This window comes from Nicotiana tomentosiformis, chromosome 4, assembly GCF_000390325.3.
Source record: "Nicotiana tomentosiformis chromosome 4, ASM39032v3, whole genome shotgun sequence".
NCBI classification, from domain to species: Eukaryota; Viridiplantae; Streptophyta; class Magnoliopsida; order Solanales; family Solanaceae; genus Nicotiana; species Nicotiana tomentosiformis.
The window spans coordinates 113,949,638-113,972,377 of record NC_090815.1 but is presented as its reverse complement, the minus strand read 5'-3'; the positions used below and the strand labels follow the sequence as shown (position 1 = coordinate 113,972,377).

The 22,740-nt window shown below is 37.6% G+C and overlaps 3 protein-coding genes and 1 long non-coding RNA gene across 4 annotated transcripts; 1 reads left to right on the top strand and 3 right to left on the bottom strand.

Moving 5' to 3' along the window:
- Positions 1–5,122: 5,122 nt before the first annotated feature.
- On the bottom strand, positions 5,123–6,987 carry LOC138910381 (uncharacterized). The gene is made up of 4 exons (XM_070201617.1): positions 6,803–6,987; positions 6,423–6,614; positions 5,433–5,573; positions 5,123–5,276 (listed from the first exon to the last, which is right to left on the bottom strand). The coding sequence occupies exons 1-4, from the start codon at positions 6,985–6,987 to the stop codon at positions 5,123–5,125; spliced, it is 672 nt and encodes a 223-aa protein (XP_070057718.1).
- A 2,303-nt stretch (positions 6,988–9,290) lies between these two features.
- Positions 9,291–13,124, bottom strand: LOC104115102 (exocyst complex component EXO70I-like). The gene is made up of 2 exons (XM_009625673.4): positions 12,154–13,124; positions 9,291–10,997 (listed from the first exon to the last, which is right to left on the bottom strand). The coding sequence occupies exons 1-2, from the start codon at positions 12,955–12,957 to the stop codon at positions 9,654–9,656; spliced, it is 2,148 nt and encodes a 715-aa protein (XP_009623968.1). The 5' UTR covers positions 12,958–13,124; the 3' UTR covers positions 9,291–9,653.
- Positions 13,125–18,639: 5,515 nt separating this feature from the next.
- On the top strand, positions 18,640–19,158 carry LOC117281161 (uncharacterized). The gene is made up of 2 exons (XR_004511778.2): positions 18,640–18,682; positions 18,929–19,158. It is a non-coding gene; the product is annotated as an uncharacterized lncRNA (long non-coding RNA).
- Positions 19,159–19,798: 640 nt separating this feature from the next.
- LOC104115101 (uncharacterized) lies at positions 19,799–21,415 on the bottom strand. The gene has a single exon (XM_009625671.4). The coding sequence runs from the start codon at positions 21,084–21,086 to the stop codon at positions 20,010–20,012; it is 1,077 nt and encodes a 358-aa protein (XP_009623966.1). The 5' UTR covers positions 21,087–21,415; the 3' UTR covers positions 19,799–20,009.
- Positions 21,416–22,740: the final 1,325 nt, after the last annotated feature.

Here is a 22,740-nt window from a genome sequence, read left to right as displayed (position 1 = left end):
ACAAAGGCCAACTGAGCCTCGAGCTCCTCAATTCTTCTTGCTTGAACCAAGCCTTTTTCATTCATTCTTTGAGGTTGGGTTTCGACCGATGATAACTGGGCTCGAGCAATTTATTTCTCTGCAGCAAAGTGGTCCATACCTTCTTTCCACTGCAAAGACTCCGCTTTTATCACATCAACCTCCTCACGAAGCTTCCCGATCATCTCAATTTTTTGCTGCAACTGTGAGATCAAAAATTTAGCCATCGTTCTGGTATCAAGCCCATAGGCTTTTAAAAGTATCATTACCTGCTCAGATAAGTCAGTCTGATCTCGATAAGCCTTGGCCAACTCATCTCGGAAGTCTTTTATTTCCTCTTCTCTCCGCCTTAAGAGAAGTGTTAGGGATTTCCTCTTATCAGTAACCCGTTGAAGGTCGGCCTCATATCGACGCAACTCATTTTGGGATCAAGAACATGTTTCTCGATGAACTACCGCTGCCTACAAAAGAAACAGGAAATGAAGTTAACGAAAAGTAAACATGAAGATAGTACCGACAAAATAATTTTAAAACTTACCTGATTCAAAGCTTGCCGCACCCCATGAAAAAGATCCAGTTCATCACCAGTACCGGCAACGTCCTTGACATCGATAAACATGTCACGAAAGGGATCCTCTCCATTGTGAGGCATGTCTAGATCGAGGTCTCCTAGAGCTTGAGCTTCTCGAATCACCCCTTCGGAAAAAATGGGAAAAGGTGGGCGAATCTTCGGTTGCTGCTGCCTTAAAAGAATCACTTGGAACATTCTCTTCGGTTCGAAGGGATTCTAGGGCCCTTTCAGACATATCCCTCATCTGTTGACTCTGATGAAATGAGTCTTCGATCTTCGATAATTCGGGGATTCCACCCGAATTTTTTCCTGTATATCCTCAGTCCGAGGCGGAGCCTCATGAAGCGTCATCGATCCAGCAGCCGATGGGGCATCAGTGGTTCTCTTCGTTCGGGCTGCCAGCGCGGACCCATCATTTTCTTCCTCTTCTTCATCTTCATCCCTTAGACGCAGAACTAATTCCACGGTCAAAGGAATGGCATTCTTGTTCGGCTTACGAGCCGTCCTCTTCTTCGGTTTTGGATCTTCGGGAACGGTGGCTCTTTTCCTTTTATTTCCCTTCACCGGCTTTGGGACAGAGGCCAAAGTTTCTTCCTCTTTGGACAAGGGCCTTAAAACCGCAGCTTTACCAGACCTGCATATGGAAAATTTTGTTAAGATATTCGGAAACTACCTCGTTCGAACTATCAAAGAGTACAAGAAAGGGGCTTACCATAATTTTTGGCCTCCCACCGACCCTTTGACAAATCGCGCCATGAGCGCTCGGCGTATGTGGAGGTCTAGACAAGAGCTCATACCCAGTTCTTGAGATTGGGAACTGCTTCGGGCATCCAGGGAACCGCTACATCACAAAAAGAAGAGGGTCGATGAGAAAAGAAATAAAAGAACAAAATAGAAGCAACAACAGGATCACACTTACGTTTCATATTCTACTCCTCGGGGAAGGGCATCTTTTCGGTCGGAATCAAGTCCGAAGTCCTCACTCGAACGAACCTGCCCATCCAACCCCGATCCATGTCCTCGTCAATACTCGAGAACAGAGCCTTGGAAGCCCGATGCTGAAATTTTATTAACCTTCTTCGAAAAAGTTGAGGACGATACAATCGGATAAGATGGTCGAGGGTGAACGGCATCCCCTTGATTTTGCTCACGAAATATCGGATCAGGATAACGATCCGCCAAAAAGAAGGATGGACCTGGCCTAGGGTTATTTGGTATTGATGACAGAAGTCAATACTAACGGAATCAAGGGGACCTAATGTGAAAGGGTAAGTATACACATTCAAAAATCCTTTCACGTGAGAAGTGATATCTTCGTCAGAAGAAGGAATCATTATTTCTTTTTTTTTATCCCAATTGCAATCTTTCTTTACCTGTTGGAGGTACTTCTCGGTTATCGAACATATGTACCTCGATACTGGTTCACATCGGCCAGGGACCGATGAGCCTTTATCGACCTTAAAATCAGAAGTAAGGACGCACGCCCCGGGAACGCACTCCTCAGGCCGTGGTTCTGCCGGTGTATCATCGGCGGCACATTGTGAAGATGAAGCCTTCTCTTTCTGAGGAATGGTTTGTGACGTTTTCACTATTTTCGAATTCAGAGGTGAGGAATAGAGGAAAGTGACAAAGATTTGGTAGAATTGAAGAGGGGCTTTTGCAAAACGAAATCACAGATTTACGGGTAAGTTAGAGAATACGAAAAGGGACTTGGGAAATTTGGAAGATAGAAGATGTAAAAGTGGTAAATGATAAAAGGAAGGGTTATTTATAGGTTCAAGTGATGGCGGTTCAGTATCAGCGGTGGCCGACCACCACCTGACATGCATTAAATGCCTTGAAAGACTAAATCGACGGAACAACTATCACATGCGTCATGGTCGAACCCGATAGAAACGTAAGGTTATAATCCGATCGAACCGTTAAAAAATCATATCGTTTCTCACCACAGTCTTTCTGAGAAACGAGGGGACTATCTGTATACGGTCGAAATAGATTTCGGCCTTCGCATGTCCGATCAAGTTCGAACGATGATCGATCGAAGTGAGATTCCGAAGATGGAACAAACAAATCTCGAACCCGGAGGTCCGATCCATGTCGAGTTCGACATCGTTATCGAGCTCGAATCCAAATCGAACTATGATGCAGAGTAAATCTATCATGCTTATAATCCAGAGACCAACCAACATTGACCCCGAATCAATTCGAGAGCTCGAGCCAGAATCGGGCTTGAGTCAAGATCGCGAGCTAGAGTCAAAATCGAGCTCAAACCAAAATCGAGGGCTCTAAGCAAGATCGAGCTCGCAGACAAAAGCCGTTGCAAACCCACTAGAGAGAATCTTGGAAGAAATTGTAGAAAACTGATTTATCATGGGTCTCTCACTGAGTGTTTATTTTATTATGCTTAGAGCAAAGTCCCTCCACTATAAAAGGGCATGGTTACCATTTCTGTAAGGACAAGTTTTCTCCAAGCTTACATTGTAATAAAAATACTATATTCTCCCATAGTAAAGAATCGTCCTTTCAGGTTTCTTAAATTGTTTCTACTTGTTGAATCCTAAGATTCATTTTCTTTACAACCTTATCTATTTCGCATTCTTTATAATTTATATTCATATTTCTATTCATCCTTATAATTTGTGTTAAATTGTGCCACATATACTTGGAACTACGTATAAATTTAACTCTACCCATTTTTCGGATAAACACTCAGTAACTTTTGCATAGACCCTGTATTAGTACTAAAAATGTATTAAAAGTATAAGAATATTTAGCTTGGAACCCAGTTCGTTGGTGTAGTTATCATGTAGATTAACTTGAGATTGTTATAGGAACCCATAAGCTTAAAATTCTGGATCCGCCTCGATTACACCACCAATGTATGTTTTTCAATTTATTATTATTATAAATTTTTTGGCGAGTTGCATAATCTACTTTTATTTTTTTATATTTATCACATAATGTCCTCATTTTGCTTGCAGAATACTAGGAGGTTCTTTAGCTGTACGCGGGGGCGAAGCCACATTGTTCAAAAGGTGGTCAATTGACCATCTTTTATCGAAAAATTATACTATATATATAGATAAAATATTAGGTTGTAGAGGTATATAATATATATTTGTCGAATTTTTTTTTTCTTTTCAAATTAGAACACCCTTAAAAAAATTCCTGGCTTCGCCACTATGTCTTATATATTGTAGACCGGACAAAATGCAAAGATATGGTGCAAAGTGCAAACTGCAAAATTAAACTTACATTAAGAATGTAAAATGCCAAGAAGGATGCAGAATGCGAACTATTAACTATTAAGTTGACTATTCTTTTGAATTTAGCTTATTGCTATTTGAAAACTAATCCAGTTTGTAACTTCCTTTTTTTCTCAATCTTCTACTCCGTTGATTTTTAACATATAGTTCTGTTTAAATTACATCTTCCCCCTTTTCATTTTTTCTAGTGATGATGGTATTCTTTTTATTTTGAAAGATTGTAAAAGAAATATTTATTTAACTACTCATAGTTTGTTACAAAATACTTTATCAAATATTGTGAGGATCGGAAAATCGGGTAGTGCAGAATTTAACCAAAAACATTATAATGACAATAACAAAGACAATGCAAGTTGATAATAACGACAATTAAAGAAGATAAAGAAGACACAAATTTAACGTGGTTCGGTCAAGGTGACCTATGTCCACAAGCGGAGAGAAGCAAATTTTACTATAGCAACAAGAGTCCAAAAGAGCGTACAAAATTAGAGTAAATATTCTAATTAATCCCAAATACCCCCAAGAGAATAACCTCACAAGATCACTCCAAAGAAAGGGGATCACACAGTATTTTCGACCACTCAACTCTCTTACAAAATACTCTCAATTACTAAAGGAGGAGAAAGAAAGACAAGAGTGAAAAGTTCTTGAATTGGTGTGTTTCCAAATGAGGAGAAACTCCTTTATTTATAGCAAGAAATCCTTGGCCTAATAGTGGATATTATGTCATGGCAAATATCATGAAAACTTGTTCCACAAATTTTGTTATAGTGGATATTATGTCATGGCAAATGTCATAAAACCTTGACCCCCACTTGAAAATAAGGCAAATTAATGGATATATTACAAATCTCCACCTTGGCCTAATTTTGGCTTATATATAGTAGTAAATTTGCTCCACCTTCTCAGCAACAACCCCAATGAGCAAAATCATTCTTCATAACTTGGACACTGAAAGAGGTTTTGTGAACATGTTAGCAGGATTGTCTCTAGTGCTGATCTTCTGAACAACGATTTTTCCTTCAGCAATGGTTTCTCGGATGAAATAATACTTTATATAAATGTGATTCGTCCTCTTATGATACATCTGATCTTTAGTCAAGTGAATGACACTTTGACTATCACAGAAAATGGTAATACCACTTTGGTGTGAACTGAGTTCCACAAATAGACCTTTTAACCATAAGGCTTCTTTCATTGCCCCGGTTACTGCCATATATTTTGCTTCGGTAGTAGATAAAGATACTACATGTTGTAATGTAGCTTTTCAACTAATAGCGCAACCACCACTGCAAAATATATAGCCTGTCAGTGATTTTTTTTTGTCAAGATCATCTGCATAATCTGAGTCTACAAAACCAACCAAAGTGTTAGTATTTCTCCCAAACTCCAAATATGTGTTTGAAGTACCTTGCAAGTATCTGAGAATCCATTTCACAGTCTACCAATGTGTTTTATCAGGGCAAGCCATATACCAGATTACCACGCTCACTGCTTGTGAAATGTCTGGACGTGTACAACCTATTGCATATATAATACTGCCTACTGCACTGGAATAAGGAACATGTGCCATGTACCGCTCTTCTTCCTCTGACTGCGGGGACTGAGCAACTGCTAACTTAAAATGAGCAGCAAGAGGGGTACTAAATGATTTAGTATCTTTCATGTCAAACCTCTCCAAGACTTTCTCCAAGTACTTCTTCTGGGTCAGGAATAGCCTGTTGGCTTTTCGATCTCTTTTGATCTCCATGCCAAGAATTTTCTTAGCTGCTCCCAAATCTTTTATCTCAAATTCACTTTTCAGCTAACTTTTCAAATTGTGAATTTCTGTTAAATCCTTAGCAACAATGAGCATGTCATCAACATAAAGTAATAAGTACACAAATGGATCATCATTTAACTTCCGGAAGTAAACGCAACTATCATACATGCTCCTCGAATAACCATGACCCAACATAAAGTAATCAAACCTTTTGTATCATTGTCTTGGAGACTGCTTTAATCCGTACAAGGATTTTTTCAACAAGCAAACATGATCTTCTTTTCCTTCAATTTCAATTCTTTCGGATTGATGCATGTATATTTGTTCCTCAAGTTCTCCATGTAAGAAAACTGTCTTAACATCAAGTTGTTCTAATTCCAAATCATACATGGCAACTAAGGCAAGCAAGACACGAATAGAGCTATGCTTAACAACAGGTGAGAAAATATAATTAAAATCAACTCCTTTTACGTGACCATAGCCCTTTGCAACTAATCGTGCCTTATATCTTGAACCTCTGAAATGCTATCATTTTTCTTGAAGACCCATTTGAAACCAATAATTTTTTTTTCTGATAGCGGCTTCACAAGAGACCAAGTACCATTCTTGTGGAGAGACTCAATTTCTTCATTCATTGCAATCAGCCACTTGGCTGAGTCAGCATCAGAAACTGCTTCTGAATATTTTGATGGTTCTTCAATTTTTTTCAGTTTCCTGTGCAACTGAAAAAGCAAATGCAACATAATATTCAAACCTTAATGGTTGTTTACTTTCTCTTCTTGGTCTATGTTTGGCTATAGAATACTCCTCTTCTTCTGGTTCAACTTCAGGAGTCTCAACTTCAGGAATTTCAGCTTCTGACTCAACTTTAGGAGTCTCAACTCTATTTTTCTTCAAAGTTGATGAGCTTGGCTCAGAAGGAATGCCAATCTCAACCTCCACCTGATTATGTGTACTCTTTACTTTATATGTATTACAAGAACTAGAAGACTCTTTTCTAGAATGTAACATAGAGGATTCATCAAATGTTATATCTTTGCTAATTATAAATTTTGGTGTCGTGAGATCAGGATACCATAGTCGGTATCCTTTCACCCCATATGCATACCCAAGGAAAATGCACTTTTTAGCCCTTGGCTCTAATTTTCCATCATTTACATGCATGTATGCAGGGCAACCAAATACTTTAAATCAGAATAATTAGCAAGAGTACCAGACCACATTTCCTCTGGAGTCTTAAAGTTCAAAGGTGCAGAAGGAGCTCGGTTGACAATATAACAAGCTGTAGAGATAGTTTCTGCCCAAAAGACATTTGTCAACCAATCATTTGAAATCATGCAACGAGCCCTTTCCAAAAGAGTTCTATTCATCCTTTCTGCCACACCATTTTGCTGAGGTGTCATTCTCACAGTACAATGTCGAGCAATTCCTTCATTCTTGCAAATTCGTTGAATTCATCATTATAAAATTTCAAGTCATTATCTATTCTAAGCCGCTTAACCTGTTTTCATGTTTGCTTCTCAATCAAAACTTTCTATTGTTTGAAATTTAAGAAAACATCACTTTTATTTTTCAGAAAATAAACCCAAACTTTCTTTGAATAATCACCAATGAAAGTTAACATATACCTGGCACCACCTTTTGATGGGGTACGTGAAGGACCCCAAAGATCTGAGTGAAAGTAATTCAAAGTACCTTTTGTTCTATGAATCGCTGAAGATTTGAAGCTGACTCTTTTTTTGCTTCTCGAACACACAATGTTCATAGAAATCCATATTTTTGGTACTTTGGCCATATAAGAGACCTCTTTTGCTGAGGATAGAAAGACATTTTTAACTCATATGCCCCAATCGCATATGCCACAAAATGGTGATGTCAGAATTTGATTTATCTGATATTGAAACTACAGCAGCATCTGTAATAGTAGATCCCAAAAGAGTATACAACGTACCAGATCTGCGTGCTTTCATGATCACAAGAACACCATGAGAAATTTTCAAAACTCTACCTTCACCTATGTACTTGCACCCAAGAGATTCTAGAGTGCCCAAAGAAATAAGATTTTTCTTCAAGTCAGGAACATGTCTAATATCGGTGAGAGTTCTCACCACATCATCGTGCATTTTGATTCAGACTGTACCTTTTTTAATAACTTTGCAGGCATCATTGTTGCCTATCAAGACAACTCCATCTCCAATAGATTCATATATGGTAAATAAATCCCGATTGGGACACATATGATAAGAACAACCTGAATCTAAAATTTTCTAATTGTTAGATTAGAAACTATTATTAGTTGCTAAAAAAATAGTTTCCTCGGTCTCATCAGTAACTACACTTGCTTCGGCAATGTCAGTATATTTGTGCTCATTTTTCTTTTCTGTATGCTTTTCTTTGTTTTTCAATTTAAAGCATTCAGAAATAATATGACATTTCTTATGGTAATATTTTCACATGACATTTATGTATCTGGATTTTGACCTTGATTTAGGTCTCTCATTACTTGAATCTTTCTTATTGGATCTACCTCTTATGAATAAGCCTTCCCCTTGGTTCCCACTAGTTTCTCCAGTAATATCTCTATTTATTTGTTCTTTTGATTTCAAAATAGATATCTTTATAAGAGATATTATCCTTTCCATAAAGCATAGTATCTCTTATATGCTTAAACGACTAGGGTAAGGAAACAAGCAATAACACAACTTGATCCCCGCCTTTGATTTTAGCATCTATGTTACTTAAATCCATAGGAAGAAAATCAAAAGTATCAAGATGTATAAGTATATAGGTACATTCAGCCATACGAAAAGTGTAGAGTTTTTACTTTAGGTAAAGCCTATTTTCTACTGTTCTTTTCATATATAGGGTTTTCAGCTTTTCCCATATGTCTTTGGCTGAGCTTTCTGCTGCAACTTCACACAAAACCTCATTTGAGAGATTTAAAATAATACTTGCTTTTGTTTTTTTGTCTATGACGGCAAACTCCTCGTCCGTCATTTTATTTGGCTTCTTCTCCTTTCCTTGCAGTGCCAAATCTAAGCTACCCTGAATTAGGATAGCTTCCATCTTTAATTGTCACATTCCGAAGTTTGTATTTCGGTCAAATTTCTCAACATAAGACTTTGTTAGAGTCATTTTGGCTATTTAAACTAACCGGTTAGATCTGGCTCTGATACCAATTTGTTAGGATCGGGAAATCGGATAGTGCAGAATTTAGCCAAACAACGTTATAATGACAATAATAAAGATAATGCAAGTTGATAATAACGCCAATTAAAGAAGACACAAATTTAACGTGGTTCGGTCAAGGTGACCTACGTCTACAAGCGGAGAGAAGCAAATTTTACTATAACAACAAGAGTACAAAAGAGCGTACAAAATTAGAGTAAATACTCTAATTAATCCCAAATACTCCCGAGAGAATAACCTCACAAGATCACTCCAAATAAAGGAGATCACACAAGTGTTTCCCAATACTCAACTCTCTTGCAAAGTACTCTCAATTACTAAAGAAGGAGAAAGAAAGACGAGGAAAAGCTCTTGAATTGGCGTGTTTTCAAATGAAGAGAAGCTCCTCTATTTATAGCAAGAAATCTTTGGCCTAACAGTGGATATTATGACATGGCAAATGTCATGAAAATTTGACCCCCACTTGAAAATAGGCCAAATTAATGGCCATATTACAAATATTACAAACATTTTGTTTGTGCTCTTTTTTATTTATATAACTTACCACAATGCTTGTAAATAAACATCTGCTACTTAAGCAAAACTAGAGGAATTTCACAACTCATTAGTTCCTTGTAGAATAGAATAATAGAGAACACGTGAGTTTTCTTTCCTCCTCGTCACAAGCTAGTAGAGGAGAGCATACTAACTTAAGGGTTCATCTCCAAGTTGCCTATATTGATATTGTACACAACTTTTTGGTGGTAATTTTGACAATAGCTTAACACAAATATTACCAGAAAAAGATTTCAATCACATTTCTTCTAACAAATGGTTGTCCTTCACATCACATTACTTGAAAAATTTATCAGGCATCAATGACACTTGACTTGGACCTTCTAAAGTCTTTGCTCCTACGAGATTGTTCGCCTGATAATGAATTACTACCATCCGAAGGATCTTTCATTTGTCGCAATCTCAACGATGATTTTCCAGAAGTCTTGTGATCAGCAACCTCAAACATATGATTTAATGAATCTTCTATATACTCGGGCGAAGGATAGGATTTGTCATGTAAAGTAGACGCGAAATTGTTCAAGAATTCGGTATATGCAGGCACAACAAGCTTTACAGTAGCCTCTCTCATTTGCTCTCTCAAGTCTGAATCAGGTATGTAATAAAAGTTTTTATGCCTTTGAGTAATGTCATCGAATGCTTTAGTAAACGCCTCCATTTTCCCTCGTACCATAGCAGTAAGTCCGTCTTTGTCAACTCTTTTAATATCCTCTTTGTCCAGCAGCCTTACTAGAGATCCCCAAGCTTGTTTTTGATATGAATAAGCTGATTCTTCAGCCACAATTTTGTATGTCTTCTTAATATACTGATCTCCCATGAGCTTCCCGAGTTCTGTACTTCTAGTCCTCATGTAAATGTACCAATAAGTATTCATGACAAACACGTGAGGCAATACTTTGTCTTTATACCTCAGTTTTTTGGATTCAATATTCCTCCGGATAGTGTCCATGATGTTGAACATGGCATCTTTCAGCAAGTTTTCATCCGTTTCGGGTGTTGAAAGTGTTCCAGCTTTCCATATTTGTTCAGTCCTGAGGACTCTGACCATTGTCGCGCTATAGGCATCCGTTAGAAGGTATTTAAGATAGTTAATAGCGTAACGAACAAGTTTTGGAACTGAACCATCTTGAGGGGGAAGAACATCTTGATTGGCCTCAATTTGAAGGCCGAGCTCAAAGAAGACTTTGGTTGAGGAATGTACAAGCAGTTTCTCCAGTTCTCTGTATCGCGAACAGATATCAGCACCAGCTTCACCGGCGAAAATGTTTGAGAACTCAGGTTTTAGCCTTTCCAATGATTCAAACATATCTAAGAGCTTGAAAAGCTTTTGGGGTTCTTTCTTGCTTCGTGCAACCCCTTCCCCGAATCGAAAGAAGACAGCCATTATCTTGTCGGCGATCTTGACAAAACACTCTGGCCATATTACTCCATCCATTATTGTGCCTAAAACTTGGCAGCAGAGTTTCTTTTCTGATACAAATACATTCTTGATAGCAAGTTCAAAGTGTTGGATCCAGAGGGATATTGCTGTCTCTAGGCTCTCCCATTCCATCTCATCGATTTCTTCTGGACTATATGTTTTTAGGTACTCGGGGTTCAGTCTCATCAATGCTTTGGCTGCTCTTCTATACCTTACCTGTGGGATGAAGCAGAATACCATAATCATTATTAGTAGCTAATAGCCATATACATTACATCTTTAAGTCATTGAGCAATATCTAGAAAGCTGTTGGAATGAACATATAATAACCATCATCAAATAGTTTTGTTGAGTAATTCTTGATCAAACAGTTTAAGAGAATGTAGACATTGGATCAGGAAATATTCCTATTTAACTTTCGCTTTCTTAATCCATGTTTAACAAAAGATCAAAGAAGAATAGAGAAAGTGATCAATGATAAACCAAGTTAATATCTATTGTGTGCGATGAAATTTATTCAATGTAAAATGACGATTTAATCAGGTGATACTCAGCAGTCAGCTCCATAATCTGAAACAGCAGATTTGCAAAGACTCGATCCTTCTTTCTTCTTTCTCACTCTTTTGTCTCCTCTTCTCTAGGAAAGTTTTAAGATATGAGAATGTTGATTGGCAAAAGAGAAGAACTTGGTCGAGAATCAGGTTTAACAATGTAAGCCAGCTAGCACAACTGTGATCAATGATAAACCAAGCTAACATGTATTGTTTGCACATGATATCTAATAAGCCAAGCTAAAATGAGGTTCAGGTTCCTTTAGATCCATTGCTCTAGGCAAAGTAAACACTTGAAAATGTTGATTGGCACAAGGAAAAACATAGTCGATAGTTAGATTTTAATAATCGCCTTTTAGCACAAAACTCGCCATCAAGGAGTCACTAATCAACATAAAAGTGAAGCTTAATCCCGTCTAAAAGTCATCTACTAATAAACATATGTTACTACAAGTTATAAATTTGATTGCAAGGCCTATGTTTAGACAACAGCCACTTAAAATAGTCAAGACATGAAAAAGGGCAGTCCGGTGCACTAAGCTCCCGCTATGTCGGACCTGAGGAAGGACCGGACCACAGGGGTCTACTGTACGCAATCTTACCCTGGTCACATGACAACAAATTTACCAGTTACGTCAAGGCTCTCCTTCAAAGTAGTCAAGACATATTATTGAATAAACAAAAGTGTGTTTTATCTAACAGATTAAGCCTTCAAATGAGGTGATCACGCAATTTAACATATAGATCGACAATCACGGATATCATATACCTGTCAAGCAGTAAGCTAAATGCTGCTATAAAATAAAGGAAACAGCCCTTACCTTCACAAAGATATCAATACATATGTCAAGACAATGATTTGCAGCCAGGGTCTCAGAGATTTTAGTAAGCACTTCAACCTCTAATTCACTTCCCAAATCTGTAGGCACCATTTCAGTAGCAACATCATCTTGATCATCACTATCAACTTTTCCCTCCATAAAATTCCTATGCCTCATCTTATTCAACAAACTCTCATATTCATCTTGCAAATTCAACAAAGCATCATCAAACAGCCCATCAAATCTCATAGCATCAACTTCAGTTTCACAAAGGGATTTAAGGGTAATCAAAGTCTCTCTCAATCGACGCGTCCTGAACTGATCAGTAGCCTTAGTCCTACTTAAAAACTCCACCACTTCTTGCAATTTCTGAATAGCTGGTTCACACTCTTTGCTTATTGAATTAATAGCCTCATTCAAATTGTCCACTGTGTCTACATACTTGATCAGTTTCTTGAGCCTTTTATTCGACGATTTCTCGTTAGATAATTTGGTAGCAAGATCAAGAAGTCTACGCTGGAGGGATTCAGAAAGTTTGAAACTTTCAAGAAGTGCAAGAGCTGGAGAAATTGCTCTGTTGATTCTTGTATCAAGGGCTTTGTTAGCAATTGAAAGAGATTGTAAGGGAGCTATTCTTCTAGAAGCAATGGATAGATTTTCTTGCATACCATCAAATTTATCTTCCATTTCTGCTAAGCTTGTTTCAACATTGAATGAGATTTGAAGAAGGTTCTTGAGATCAGAACAAACTTCTTTAAGTTTGGCAAGCATTTGATCATCTTCTTTTAGCTCCTCCATTGACATTGTTTCAGTAATTGCGTTGGCTGATTTTTTATTTTGTGGGATGTATGTTGTGCAGAATAATTAATATTCCAATTTCTGTGGGACCTTTAACTGAATGGAACAATGGCAAAAGAGGAAGAAGACAAGAGAGAAGATACCGATGACCAAGTCTCGCAGAGAACGAAAGAACAAATGGCAATGAGCAGGAAGATACATATTACAATAGCGACAATATTCGGACATTAATTACCAAAAAAAAAAAGACAATATTCGGACATTCCTAATTGAATTTGCCGTTCGATCATATCCTGGTCTTTCTTGTCGCAAGTGAAACTTTTCATGACAAATTAAACCTTTTTTTGTATGGTCGGCCGAAGAGTGAGCGTAGTCTTGGCATAACAGTTAAAATTATTGTTATGTGACCGGAAGATCACGGATTAGAGCCGTGGAAATAGCTTCTCGCAGAAATACAGGATAAGGTTGTGTACAATAAACCCCCTGTGATCCGATCCTTTCTCGGACCCCGCACATAACGGGAGCTTAGTCACCGGCATGCCTTTTTTCTTGTGCAGTACAAATATTGTATTCATTATTAACAATCAAGTGATTTTGACAGAAGAAAAAACAAGGCGCCTATTGGGCGATGACCATACAAGGTTTTTTTAAATAGTACTTTGTGCATATTATTTGTATTTCTTCTCCTCTAGTGATGTAATTTAGTTAGAGTTTGTATCTCGTCGAGTTCTCCTAATAGTTTTTTTTCTTTTGGAAGAGCTTAACTGATATCTATTGATGGTTTTAAAAAAAAAAGATTATTCGGTCACCTTTACCTATTACACGACATCTAAATAAATTATAAGTTAAACTCTTTAGGAAAGTCCTAATAGGTTCATGGGTCAATTTCTTCCCTTATGCTTGGGTTCGGGTCTTGTCAATAGACATGAAATACAAAATTGATCGGTTGGATGAAACTAAATACATTCAGAAGCCTAAAAAGTATATAAAATATGTATATTATACGTGTATTAAAAATATAATACAACCAAACTTCTCTAAAACAAATTCGTTTGTTCCGAATATTTTGGATGTTATAACGAAGTGCTGTTGTAGAGAACATATATTATAACATAACATGAAAATTGGTTTCGGAAAAAATTTGACTTTTATAGTGAAATGCTGTTATATATGGATGATGTTATATAGAAGTCTGATTGTACATATTTTTTCGACTATTATACATTTCTCATGGACATTGGTTGGCCCAAAATATAAAATAGGCCCAATTGAATTCCAAAAGAAGAGCGCGAACCTTCTTATGGGAGCATAGCATAGTACCTACCAGAAACTAACTTTTCCATTTCAACAATTTCCCGCTCATAGAGACATTAACCACAGCGTAATTCCACACGATTCTCATTTGGTTCTACAATGGCGAAATTTCTGCGGCGTCCGTTCACTAGGTTTCAGCCTCTCCGATCTTCATCGGTTTATTAGACGAGGTTATCATCGTCATCGTCTTCTTCTTCTTCCTCCGATGCGTTGGTCGAAATCAAACCTGGGGAAGTAGGGATGGTCTCTGGAATTCCTCCTTCGATGCAGAGTACGTACTACTTCATCAACCTTATTCCACTGTTAAATCCTTATTGTTGCTTTTTTTTCTTGCAGAATATATCTATAATGTTCTTAATTATTTGTGCCGTTGTTCGAATTTTTAGTTCAATATTTGGAAATACTAGGGTCCGCTATGATGTTAATTCTAGATGAACCTAACACGGAGATTTTTATGTTTCATTGTGAAGAAAAATGTTGACTTTTTTTTTTTTATGAGCAGATTCTCCCATAATTCCTAATTGAAAATTGACTGCTAATCCTTTGATTGATTGACACAATGCATTTCCACTCGTCTACACGCCCGTAAAAGCAAACATTGTTGACTGGAAATAAAATAGGTAGAGAAGATTTAGAATTTTTCATTTATTTCTATTAGCTTTTCATTTATTTCTATTAGCTCAGTTCCATTTGGAATTTTGTTGCTCTCACTAAAGCAATGATTTCATTACAAACAAAGCTTGAGAACCAAAATACTTCAGGTTGCCTTGGAGTCTTTAATAGAAAAGTATAATAGAAATGCAAAGAAGTATATACGTCTTACCTAGAGTTCTTCAACAGAGATGGTTAATTCTTTTCTTGGACAGTTTAGTGGATCTGAGGATAGACTAACTTCCACTGGAAATTTTGAACATTGCTGTAACAACCCGGCCGGTCATTTTGAGTGTATTAGCCCCGATCCCCTATTTACTATTTTTTCCGTATTTGTTTCTGCTTATGTGACTTGCCGGGAGGTCTTGTTTTTGGTTTTAGAGTGATTTGGGACACTTAGTCCCTAAAACAGAAGCTAAGTCTTAGGATTTTGACCGTAGTCGAAAGTGTGTGAAGACGACTCCGGAATGGAGTTCCGTTAGCTCCGTTGGGTTATTTTAAACTTAGGGGCGTGTCCGGACTGTGAATTTGAGGTTTGTAGCTAATTTAGGCTTGAAATGGCGAAAATCGAATTTTTGAGAAGTTTGACCGATGGGTTGACTTTTTGATATCGGGGTGGGATTCAGATTCCGGAAGTTGGAATAGGTCCGTAATGTTGAATATGACTTGTGTGCAAAATTTGAGGTCAATCGGACGTGGTTTGATATGATTCGACATCGTTTGTAGAATTTAAAAATTTCGAAGTTCATTAAGTTTGGATCGGAGAGTGATTCGTGTTTTTGATGTTATATGAGGTGGTTTGAGGATTCGACTAAGTTCGTATAGTGTTTTGGGACTTGATGGTATGCTTGGTTGAGGTCCCGGGGGCCTCGGGTGAGTTTCGGGTGGTTAACGGATCAGTTTTGGACTTTAGTTGATGGCTGATATCTGCTGGTGTGTATTTTCTGGTTTCCTCTTACGCGTTCGCGAATGGTTAATGTGAGCTGAGAAGATTTTGTTCTTCGCGTTCGCGAATAAGAGGACGCGAACGCGAAGGTGTAGTATGAGTGTGCATCGCGAACACGTGAGTGGTGTCGCGTTCGCAAAGAGAAGTGAGGAAGCTGAGGACCCCATGTCTTTGGTCTACGCGTTCGCGAGGTATGAGCCATGTTTGCGATGAGTTGAGCTTGTAAAGCTTCGCGTTCGCGAAGAGTTAACTGGGAGGCAGTCTGAGTTGGTCTACGCGAACGCGAGAGGACGGTCGCGTTCATGAAGAAGGAAATCTGGGCAGACAGTATTAATTTCAAAAACGAGAGTTTGAACCCATTTTTCATATTTTGAGCTAGAGAACACGGAATTGGGCGATTCTTGAAGGGATTTTTGTGGAGTTGATTGGCGTAAGTGATTCTTACTTGGTTTTGGTTAAATCCCGTGATTTCATCTTTAATTTTATCATCTAATTTGTGATTTGGGGTGAAAAATTAAGGAAAAAGAGGAAGAACTCTTGAGTTAGAATTTTGAGGTTGTGAATGAGATTTTGTTATCGGATTTGAGTAATTTTGGTATGGTTAGGCTCGTGAGTGAATGGACTTTCGGGTTTTGTGACTTTTGTCGGATTTCGAGACGTGGGCTCAGGGTCGGCTTTTGACCAATTTCGGATTTTGGCTTGTAATTTCGTATTTTCTTGTGGAATTGATTTCTTTAGCCTATATTAATTATCTTGTACTGCTTGTGGCTAGATTCGAGGCATTTGAAGACTGATTCGAGGGGCAAAGGTATTGCGGAGTAGGATTTTGCGCGGTTTGAGGTAAGTAACAGTCTTAAATTTGATCCTGAGGGTATGAAACCCCGGATTTTTGGTATGATGTGACTATTTCGAAGGTGACGCACATGCTAGGTGACGGGCGTGTGGGCGTGCACCGTGGGGAATTGTGACTTGGTCCGCCCCATGAGACTGTAAAGTCGAATAGCATATTGTTAATTACCTGTTCTCTTTGTGTTATAGAAATTTGACTGCAAATCATGTTAGAAATCATGCTTAGGCTAAGTGATGGTACTGTTGGGACCCGCAGAGGTCGCGTACTTGTTGAAGTATTTGCTAATTGTTGTCTTGTACTCAGTCATGGTTTTACTTGCGTATCATATTTTAGTCTCTTCTTAATTCTTGTTGATACATTATGTTATTTTTGTTTGGGTTGATCTTTATGATTTCTGAGAGCCCGAGAGACTAGAGAGGTTGGTGACTGAGTTAGGGCCTGAGTGCCGAGCTGTGTGCTATATGTATATATGGATCGGGTTGCACGCCGCAACGAGCCTTAGGGCTGTATATATGGATCGGGTTGCACGCCGCAACGAGCCTTATGGATATTTATATGGGATCGGGCTGCACGCCGCAGCGATATAGCGCTTGGGCTGAAGGAGCCCCTCCGGAGTCTGTACACCCCCAGTGAGCGCAGGTACCTATTGAATGTGAGTACTGAGGGCTGAGAGCCGAGTGATTGAGTTGTTGTGACGAGTTGAGTGACTGTTGCCCTGAGAGGCGGTATTTGCTTTCATTTGTTGATGCACTTAGTTGCTATCAGTCATTGTTGTAAAATTTCTGAAAGATTGTATATTCGGAGTACCTGCACTTTAACTGTATAAAACTTATTTGACTTAAATTGCCGGATTTGAAAGTATGTCTATTCTTTGCTGGAATAATTGAAATTGAACTGTATTTGTATAGCTCGTCACTACCTTCTCAGTTCCTTATTTATTTTTGTTACTTGCTGAGTTGGTTGTACTCATGCTACACCCTGCACTTCATGTGCAGATCCAAGTGTGTTTGATCACGGAGGTCGTTGAGTTCGTGCGCATCGAGTATCGGAGACTACGAGGTAGCTGCCGGCGTCCGCAAACCTTGTCTCTCCTTCTATGAGCCGGTCACTTGCATAGAAGTTAGCTTCACTAGAACTTGAACGCCAAATCTTTTTCATACTAATTGTCACTACACAATACATTAGCTTGACTTTGTTCCAAGGCCACTTTGTTGGTCTTGTTAGCAGTCTAATGTACAGAGCTTTGTTTAACATTCACCTTATAAGCAGGCACATATTGCGGTAGAATCCTTCAGTCATCAAGGTTCTAAAATGAATGGAGGAGCACTTTTGGATTATCGAGAGTGAGTTACTAGATTTTAAACTTCTTTGAACTTAGGAATAAACTCACGTGAAAATTAATAACAAAGAACCAAAGTACATTTCATTGTAAAGATACAGCACTGTTGCTAAAGGGAACGCAAAACTGACGAGATTGAGAGTTCAAATTCTATCTACTTGGCAAGTTAGACACTTCCTAACTAGTTAGGATCAGGACATTGGATTGGGATTCAAACTCGAAGACCTTACCAAGTGCATTTTCTTTGGATATAAAATATCGCGATAATGACCTTCAGAGATCTTTGAGGTTCGAATGTGGACTGCTCCTTATTCTGTTTGATTGCTTTTAATGTTACAGCAACACTGCCAGCAATTTAACCTTCTGTGTAGGACCTTTTAAGTATTTCAAGATGGATTAACTTATATACACTGTTAAGTGTTAAATAAATTTACTATGTCATTGTATTTTAATATGTTATCTCAGTCAGTTACTTTATCTTCTAAATACCAAATTAGACTCATTATAGGGAGCTACCTTGTGTTGTATGTATCTTTTTGATTGTATAAAGAAGTTCAGAGAAGTATTATTTCTTCTTTTTCTCTTGAATCTTGATTTGTAGGTCAAGAAGTTTCATACACCGTTGTTGAAGGTATGAATTTTCTCTACTCCATGTTATTCCATGTTTTTTAAGATGCCGGTCCAACCAAAATTTCCATTCCGTTAATTGGTTCTCTTTTGTTAATTTTATTTTATCCGTTTGCGGGATGTAGACCAGTTCAAAGACCATGTATTTAAATTGGTATTTCTTGAAATGGAGTCTCATGGTTGCCTAGTTAACCATTTATTTATCGGGCACAGTGAGTCTTATATTTATGAACTTTATTTCTGGCTACAGACAAAATCATATGCAGACTAACTTCAAATGGAAGGCCCCCGGACCAGTGTCCAAGGGAGACTAATGGATATTTTGTACGTTCAATTTCCACACTGCTGCGCTGCCTACAAGAGTTGCCACTTCTGACAGGTGGAAATTCTTTTATCATTGGAATTGTAACACGTATTCAGCCAATTACTTCGTTTCCTATCGAAATATCATGGTCCAATAGACAAAAGTGTATTACGTTAGTTAGCTAGGTTTTTAAAACTTGTACTCATTTCGCCAACTAGGACGTAGGCTGTCGTCCCTTTTGTTTCTTGTGCGTTGAACTAGTAAAAATGTAGAGAACCAAAAGAAGAAAACTAGCGAGTTAGGCCATAGATTTTGTCAAAATAAATTTGATTTTGGTCATAAATTTTATCTATATTTTAGTCAAATTTTAAATCTCAAAACCAGTTCAATAGTTAATTTTAAACCAAAATATCACTATTATATTTTTTAAAATTGCTCCAAACATTTGTATTTTATAAAAAAAGTCCACCATTTATTATTTTATAACGATGTTGCTTCGTCTTCTCGGTCATCTGAGAGTGTATCGGTCATCTGATAGTGTATCATGTAGTTCATTATAAAAATGATAATTTTATATCAAATCTATTTATGTTCAGAACTATAATTTATGATAATATAATGAATGTTATTGATAATAGTACTGTTGGGTATTTGTGATAGTTTTTAGAACTTGTGGGTATAAGTCATGTTTTATATTTTTTCAAACCAAACTTCACCCAAAACAGATGTTCAAACACATATTTTCATGTTTGAATGAAACTTCACCCACCCAAATCAAATTTTTGAGAATAAATTTGGGAATATATATAGAAATGGTAGCTTATAAACTTGACATTGGCATATAGCTTTGTACTCGTAGGGTCATTGCAGATCTACAATTTCGCATGTCGCACTTAAAGCTGGAAACAACTATCAAACATAATTAACTAACACTCATTTTGCTACTCTTTATACACTGCTACTATATGGCATAAGGTTTACTCTACAACATTAAACGAGTTACCTATATTTACACTTGAAAAACTGTTTAGATACTGGAAGCAGATTCAGGAGCATCATCATCTGTGGTATGAAACCTCCACTCAAAGAGATAATCCTTGGACTGACAAGCTAACCTCACAGCATTGCAAAAAGCTTTAACAGAATTCTTTTTCCCTTTGTCAGCTCCCCATTCTATCTTCACCCAACAAGTAAATCCATCAGATGACATTGGCACACTTTTTGAATCCAAGAACTCAAGCATCACTTCCCCACCAATTCTCTTGCATGCATTGCCACGCATGTAGTCCAGCCAACAACATTCAGGTTGACCCACCATTTCTTTGTATGCTGAATTTGTTAGCCTTACTTTGTTATTCGAGTCTGATATAACAGCTGGTAAGGCCTCTGCTTCAACTTCTTCCTCCACTTCCTCTGGCTTTTTCATACATTTCTTGTTAGTTCCACCATCTGGAGCCTCCTCATTGATACACCCAATTGAAATACTTGACCCAACTGGACGCACTGGCCGTGGAGTAATGACGCCACGGCTCTTAGGACTAGTGGATCCTTGCATTAACTGTGGCATGAAATCTAATTCTTCAGGAACATCAGCTGCCAAGTTCAAATCTATCCCTCTAATTTCCTCTCCAGAGCTTTTCTCAGTAACTAGCATAGGAAGATTTATCGTAGTACAAGAAAGAAGAGGGAGTGCTATTGAATTTGCTGGAGTTGTGACAGGGGTACCCAAGCCACATTTAAGAGGGACAAGATTTGGGATTATAGAGAAGTGGGGAACCGCATTTGGTCTATGAGCAGGTGAAGCAGCCATTACCTGATAATGAGGAAATTGGACTGCAGGAAGGTAATTAGTTCTGGCTCTTTTCATAGTAGGTGGACCAAGGGCAGTTCTTCCTCTCTTCCTAGTTCTTGTAGGCCTTGCTTGCAACTGAGGCCATACATTCCTCAAGAAAGGAGATTTGTTAATATTTGCTGGCAAGCCACTAGGATTATTTTCAGAAACAGGACTTGTTGGAACCTCTGGCTTTGGTGCTATAGGCCTGTATCTAGCCATGATCTCAGCTGTTTTTGAGGTTGAAGGGTAAGGATTCAAAGTCTGCATCATTTTGGTAGAAGGAGAAATTCAAAACTTCCTCTTAACAAACAATCCCAAAATGCAGAAACAGAGAAGAGAGAAGGTAAGGGGAAGTTTGTGGGATTGAGGTTTGAGGTATAAGAGGGTGATATAAGCCAATGAGAAGAGGGCAAAACATGAAGGAAGAGAAAAGAAAGAAGTGACACTTGGAAACGTACGGTGGGTACGTGTTTGAGGAACATAAAGAAAAGGGACATGTGGGATTACAAGAGGGTTTTGAACTTGCATGCATGCTTTACACTTATCATACCCTAAGCCTTTCACCTATTCTTCTCCTTCGGTTTCAGAAGAGAAATGACACCTTTTTGAAATTTTCATTGATTACCATTTACCCCATTAGATTCATGTATCTATTCACTTTTGTTCATTTTTTTAAGGATGGATTCATGTAGTAATAAAAAGGTATAACGGATGAGAGAAAGAGGATAAGGAGGCAGCAGAGGGTGCAGTGAGCAGCTACCAATCAGGCGGTGGGCTCTCATCTCATTGCACCGAAGGGAAAAAAAAGGCCTTTTGTAGGACAGCGCGTGTGGACGTGGATCTCATGCATGCCTACACCTATCAGGAATTTGTTGCTCTTCGTATAGTGGACGTTTGGACATAAGAATTATAAAATTTCGAAAAAAAAAAATTAAATAAAAATAATATTTAAAAATTAAAGTTATTATTGGACATTAATATAATTTTGGATTGTTTTAAAATTTTTGTGAGTGATCTGAAGTGAATTTTGAAAAATAGCTATTTGAAATTTTTTAAATTTTTAAAAAATTTCGAAATTCATCTTTAAGTAAAAATTAAAAAATTCATGGTCAAATGCTGATTTCGAAAAAAATAAAAAATTTACTAAAAAAAGGTGAATTTTTTTATGGCCAAACGGGCCCTTAGTCTTTGCCAATTGAAAAACAGATTCAATTAGTGGTTACATTAACTAATTTTCACTAGTTTTAGTACATTAATTAATTTATTCACTTTTAAGGTTACCATTATTCTCTATCAGTAAACTTTAATGTGTACATGCGTATATATAATACCAAGGATACTTATAATCCTTAAACGTATCATGTCATTTCGTAGGAAAGTAACATTAAAGGCAATATGAAAGAATTTATAAACAAGAAAAGTGTGCATCCTTTCGATATTAGATTAAAGAGTGAGATGTTAATGAAACCGAAGAAGCAAGAGTTTGAAATTGTGGTTTTCAAATGGATCAGATGCAGGGCTGCTTATTCGAGCGGAGGTTTTCAAGTGGATCAGATGCAGAGCTGCTTATTCGGGCGGATTGGACCGCTAACGATTCGCTTATCGGTTATCGGCTTATAAATATACTAATTCGCTAATCATTCGATAAGATATCGGACGGATCGGTATCGAATTAGCGATTATCGGGCGGTTATAAGGTGATTTATAGACTAAATCAAGTAGACAACAAAAATCACATAAGTAAGCAAGGTAGTAAATATTAGATAGACGATCCAATCACAATCACACTCTAGTAGGCTAACGAAGCTCTCATTGTTAATGGCAGTTTCTTCTTCTTTAATTCTTTTACAATAAGCGAGCTAAAATACAAATTGGGGATCCTTAACCAGTAATAAAGGTTCAGTTAACATAAATTCTGGATATA